Below are 6,000 nucleotides of genomic sequence, written 5' to 3'. Positions count from 1 at the left end.
TATTTTAGAGTGCGCTGTGCACACTTGTTCACTTCACAGCTTAGATAACTCTAGATATCCCCTCCATTTGGTGGAACCCTTATAGAGTGCTGTAGGCATGATGTATTTCTGTAGGCCAACCTGGAAGTTAGTATCACCCTGGTTCCCTCGATAAAAAGCCTAAAGGATTTTTCCATTGGCTTTTGGATTACTGAAGCTCTGTGACCAAAAAAGTTTATGATTCTGACATGCTTTGTTCATCTAGATAATTTTCACAAATGAACACAACTTTTACAAATTTTGAGGCCTAAATACAATCGCTACGCTTCCGAGAGAATTTATAGCACCACAGTTTGAAAAAAACACTACAACTGGAAAATGCTATAAATCGATCGATAAATTTACAAGTTGGAAAGTTTGAGTTGAAATAGTTTGCAAGAGCGGGAGTATAAACATAACGAGGCTGTAGTAATGAGCTTTCCTGTTCAGAGCGATGATGTTTAATGTCCCTGACAACTACCGTAGTCCCATTTAGCCACTTGTTAGCAGCCGCCTAATTCAAGACTAAAAAAAAAATGAAGAAGAAAAAAAAAAAAGAAGGGCAACAAAATCACGAGTGGGGTATTACTGATGTATTTTATGTCACATAATAAAACGTGAAAATATCATGAGCTTGTGGTAACCACAGACCTTATATCAGGTATTTAACCAAAAACCCATTTCTGCAGCACTCATTAGTTCTATGTAGAAAACTACAACAGAGGGTTTCCCCATTCAGGAGGGTTTGTTTATCCAAGGAACATGTTTTTCTTAAGAGGTTTCTTTTCTTTTTTTTTTTTTTTTAAAGAGTTGCATCAAATAGCAAGATGACCGTATACAGCTGTGCTGTGATTTAATTCTAATTTAAGTTAAAATTGTTAGTTTAAAATGAAGAATTTCATTATTTGTTAACAACAGGCCAACAGACGGAGGTGATGGCGTATAACTAAAGAAGCCTTTTATATACAAAAAAAAAAAGAAAAAGAAAAAAAAAAAGATTGAAAACACGACCTGGCTCACTGAGTATGTTTGGTGCAAGTGGAAAACGGCGTACATTTCACTTTTGGCTGAACTGTTCCTTTAAAACCATGCATCACTGCATAACGCTTCATAGCTTTTTGTGTACTTTAATTCACACTGCATTTCGTGTTCATAAATCGTTTGCAAACACTTAAAAACTATACATAGTGAATTTCTAAAATCATTCTGCTCCTGAAAGAACAAAAGGATATACTTAGCAGTACAGAACGCACATGTACACACACATACACACACGCACGCACGCACACACCCCTGCAATCTACTTAATACTATTCCTCCATTTGGTGAAGTAGCAAAAACAAACAAACAAAAAAAACCCTTTAATCTCCATTATTTAAAATTTAATAACCTGAAACTAAAGACAGCAAAAGCACATAAGACAGACTTTCCTTTTGCTTTGTAGTGCTCGCGTCATCGATTAAAAGGCATACAATTTGTGAAAATGAGCATAACTTCACCCATCAACATAAAAAAAAAAACAATTAGACAGGCACCCTAAAAGAAACACTCCAAAATGTTTCAAGTAATCACAGACACAAAAAAACAACAACAACCCAAAAATCTTTAAAAATATTAATCTATCAATCTGCATCACATCTGGCTTAAGATTCATTTTCAGCCTCCGTCACCAAACGTACAGTAAGTAAATAAAAATAACTAGTATTTGTTCCACGCAACTCTATATAAAATATATATTTCAAATCATACAGAGCCACCCCTTCAGGTAGATCATATCGTCAAAGCAGGAGTGTGCAAAAGAGTTTGATTTGAGAAAAGGGTTTTGTTCTCTGAATTCAGACATATCATGAATTCTCAAAACTCCTGATCATCCAAACACACAGATTAACCCACATGTCCCCACTGCAGGTGGCTTAAATAATAATAATAATAATAATAATAATAATAATAATAATAATCATCATCATCATCATCATCATCATTATCATCGTCATCCATTTGGCTTAAACAAACAAACAAACAAAAAAGCTAATAATACATAAATAACAAAAAGAAATCCTTTAAAAAAACAAAAAAAAACAAAAAACAGATCGATCCCTTAAACCTGAAAAAGCTGAGCTGAATCGCTGCAGTTCTGGTACAGCTTGTCTGAGGTTCATTTAAATACACTGCAAAAAGAAGATCGGCCGAATTTGCGACCTTTCATGAGTATCATCCATTTTAACATCTAATCTAAATCTAGGCTATTTAATTAATCACATGATGACAGACTGAATCGGACTTCACTATTTCTGTTGGAACATTACAACGTTAGCATTACACGATAGTGATGTCTTACGTTCCCTGTGTACAAAACAATCCGCACAAGCATCCAACCGAAACAAAATAAAAACCCTGGAACAGAAAAGATTAGACTGTAGCCATTGCACAAAATGTACAATTCTATTAGATCAGATCAGATCAGTTGGAGGTCCTCTTTATGAACGAGGACACGGTTAAAACTAAAACACGCTTAGATATCACAACCTAATGCTTCCAATAAATACTGTAATATAAACGTATAGAAACCTATAGAACAATTAGATCATACAGTTTTGTTTGTTTTGTTTTGTGTTTTTTTTTTGGGGGGGAGAGGGGGTTAACTAGCTATTTAAAGGTGCTTTAGAAATTAGACACAATACAATAAAATCCATTCGTATTTAGATGTAAAGCCACAGAGAAATGCGGTAAATGGTTCAATAAATAATTTACTTTAGTCATTCTATTTACAAGTCGAGTCCTGGATAAACTTTAACTGAATTAGGAATAATATTCAAATATTTATAACATAATAACAGTACATTATTATATTATATTATAATGAAATATTATAGCTATTTTTAAAAAAATGTCTTCAAAAGGAGAGCACTCTGCGAATGGAAGAAAAGAAACGATTGTTTAAAAATATGTCGCAGAAAACAAAAATAAGTTTCAACTCATTGACGGATTGATTAACTTTACAGAACCTCAGAACTCTGAGCCTCCAGCCTTAAGACAAGCAGCGAATCTGAACCGAGTCAAAATCTTCACATCATGTAGAGTGAGAAACGCCAGAAACCTCAGGGTGTGGATTTGATATTTAAAGTAATGTGATCCGACATTGTAATATTCGCCGAATACAAGTACATCTTGCTTACAATTCATACTTAAAGGAATACTTCAGTTGTTTGTTTATTTTCCTTAAAGGAATACTTTAGTTGTTTTATCTAGCAGCTATCCACTGCACCTGTAATGTATGTGTGATTACCACAGACCAAAATTTCCCTGTACTGAGAAAAGAACAGAAAACCTATTTAATATAATTTCACTTATAATGGAAGCCTAAGGGCAGTTGTTGGGGGCAGTCAATAAATTCATAAATCAGTTATGCAAAATATCTTGATACCTAAAAGACACACTACAGTTTTTATACAGATTTTGTTGAATGTGCGTCACAGAGTCAGAAATGAGCAAAAAATTTTGTCTGCAATCATCAATTTTCTATAAAATGACATGCTACGAAAACGACCCCCTTTTTGACCACCTTTCAGATAAAACCATCACGACTGTTCTGGGATCTGCACACTCAGAAGCAACTGCAGAACAGCAGGTTCTCCAAGATGCTTAGAACAACCTACAGGCCGATTTCATTCATAAAACACCAGAAATGCAAAATATTACTTTCATTTAATTATTTCTTGGTTTTCTGCTCTTTATAGTAAATGATCTTCATGTTTGTGTATGAATTTTATGTTTTACACAGTGCGGTGTTTATTTTTTTTAGTCAAAGATATTAATAAATTGAGCTTGAAATCTGTATAATTCATCCTTTCAGAGATGGGAATATTTTTTCAGAGGAAAGAATGCAGTGTAAGTAAGAAGAACAATATTTTACTGCATTGCTCTGATTTTAGAAAGTGAGAACAGCTTTGAAAAAAGCCGTTTATTGCTAGAGTGTAATGGTTGTCTTTTTGCATCATATAGTGGCAGATTTGATTTATTCACCTCGAGTACTGAAATTTAACATCCACCCTTAGATTTTTATTCTAAGTGAATTTTGACTAAACAGCGTTTTGCTCTTTTCTCTATACAACAACAGGCCAAAATCTTCTCCATAGTAGTCTTATCCATGGTAATCTGCACGTATGCTACTGACCTGGTGGATAGTAACGAGAATGAAAAACGCTGGTGTATTCCTTTACGCTCTCCCTCAGTGATTAATATCAAAGCCATTCATTCATTTCAAAATAACATTTTCTATCAGCATGGTGAACCAAGTTGCAGTGCTCATGAAAAATATGCTGTATTTCCCTACCCCTACTGCAGACACTTGCTCAGACTAATCCATGGAAAACCCACAGTGTCAGAAAACTAAGAAACGAGGAATGATGATTATTATGTTACAGCACGGCCCTCTGCGTGTCAAGAGCCGATAAACTGGGACGACTCCCTCCAGCCTGAGCTTGACTGAGACCTATGTATAGTTACCGCTGTTTACCGAGACTGTGTTTGGAAACAAAGGCACGTCGTCATCGAACAGTTTACACTGAGAGAACATCACACAGACCATCTAGTCCAAGAGCCTTAAGTTCTCTGACCTTTCTCTTTTTAGAAAGCAGAAAAAGAAAGGAAGAAGTAAAAACGAACGAACGGTGTGGGAAGCACCTGACTTCCTGTGAGGCTGACAAAGTGGGAACGGCTCTAAGGGCAACCCTGTCATGCTGGAGAGGAGAGGAGTGAACGGATACACACACACACACACACACACATACACACACACACACACACACACACACACACACACACACACACACACACACACATATATATACACACTTCCATGAAGAGGTTCTCTCCAGCAGGCTTAGTCTCTGGACTTCCCAAAGAGAGTGTTTGTACTAAGCTGCAGTGTTGTGGCTCCGTCCTATTCCCCCACCCAGGCCTGCCTGGACGAGGTTTTATGCGTTTCAGACGGGGGTTTGTGTGTAAAGAGGGCTGGAGTGACGTCCACCTGACAAGCCTTCGCTTGAATCATCATCACAAATTCCAAAGCAAGGAGGGAAAGCCTCTGTCTAAAAGGCAACTCCTGTCTTTGCCGTTAGGATCCACGTCCTTTCCTCAAGGCCACAGAGGTCAGAGGTCATACGAAGACTTTGGCGAGGGCGTCGGCTCCGGCACTGCCGATGTAGCACTTGGTGGGGTGGAACGCCACATCGTTGATCGACTCGTCAAACTTCTTCCTGTGAGCCGTGAACTCCTGAATGCATGTCTTGCTCTCCATGTTCCACAGACGGATGGAGCAGTCGTGACCTGAGATGTAAAGAGATTTGACTTTTCCATTCCAACCAAACTGATCTGAGATATAAAAAGAAAAAAACCATCAGAAAAAACAGCCTCCAATGAGCCGTGAACACTTACTACCAGACATCAGGTAGAGGCCATTAGGATCCACTGCTAAGCTGGTCACAGCGTCCAGATGAGCCACCATGGAGTGAATAAGTTTTCCTAACGATGAACAATAACAGGCAGGGTTTATACATCAGGCATTATTTACTTCAGTTAATAACAATCCTTCAAACAATCCCCAGGGGAAGAGTTAAATAAATAATTTGGTTGAGAATGTAGCATAACAGGCATTTTAGAATGAAAATGGAGTATAACGGAATTTTACACAAGAATGGGAATGGCGTATAATGAGTATTAATGAGGCATAATGTGCATGTTCTACAATCATGATGTTTTAATAAGGTATCATTAATGAGGCATAATGTCTAGAATGGAACCTGCATTTTGTCCCTAATTTGGACTTGGTCAGCTCCCTCCCACCAGCCAGCTCTCTCGTATCAGGTGAAGGCTAACACATGCTTCCTCTGAGAAACTTGAAGCCAACCTCATCTTTTCGAACTGCTTCTCATGCAGTATAACACACTCGGAGGAGAGCACAATTCATCTTCTTCTGCATAC

At 37.3% G+C, this 6,000-nt stretch overlaps 1 protein-coding gene across 4 annotated transcripts in view; it reads right to left on the bottom strand.

Annotated features, from left to right (window-relative positions):
* Window positions 1-797: 797 nt before the first annotated feature.
* Window positions 798-6,000, bottom strand: part of strn (striatin, calmodulin binding protein) — a 67,880-nt gene continuing 62,677 nt past the window's right edge. For all 4 annotated transcript variants that reach the window (XM_047157993.2, XM_017478342.3, XM_047157996.2 and 1 more), the window contains 2 exons: window positions 5,455-5,541; window positions 798-5,346 (listed from right to left, as the gene is read on the bottom strand). In XM_047157993.2, coding sequence (XP_047013949.1) covers window positions 5,177-5,346; window positions 5,455-5,541 — 257 coding nt within the window. In that variant the 3' untranslated portion in view covers window positions 798-5,176. The remainder of the gene's footprint in view (window positions 5,347-5,454; window positions 5,542-6,000) is intronic.

This window comes from Ictalurus punctatus, chromosome 10 (genome assembly GCF_001660625.3).
Source record: "Ictalurus punctatus breed USDA103 chromosome 10, Coco_2.0, whole genome shotgun sequence".
Classification (NCBI taxonomy): domain Eukaryota; kingdom Metazoa; phylum Chordata; class Actinopteri; order Siluriformes; family Ictaluridae; genus Ictalurus; species Ictalurus punctatus.
The sequence above is the reverse complement of the archived record's forward strand: the minus strand, read 5'-3'. Positions and strand labels throughout refer to the sequence as shown.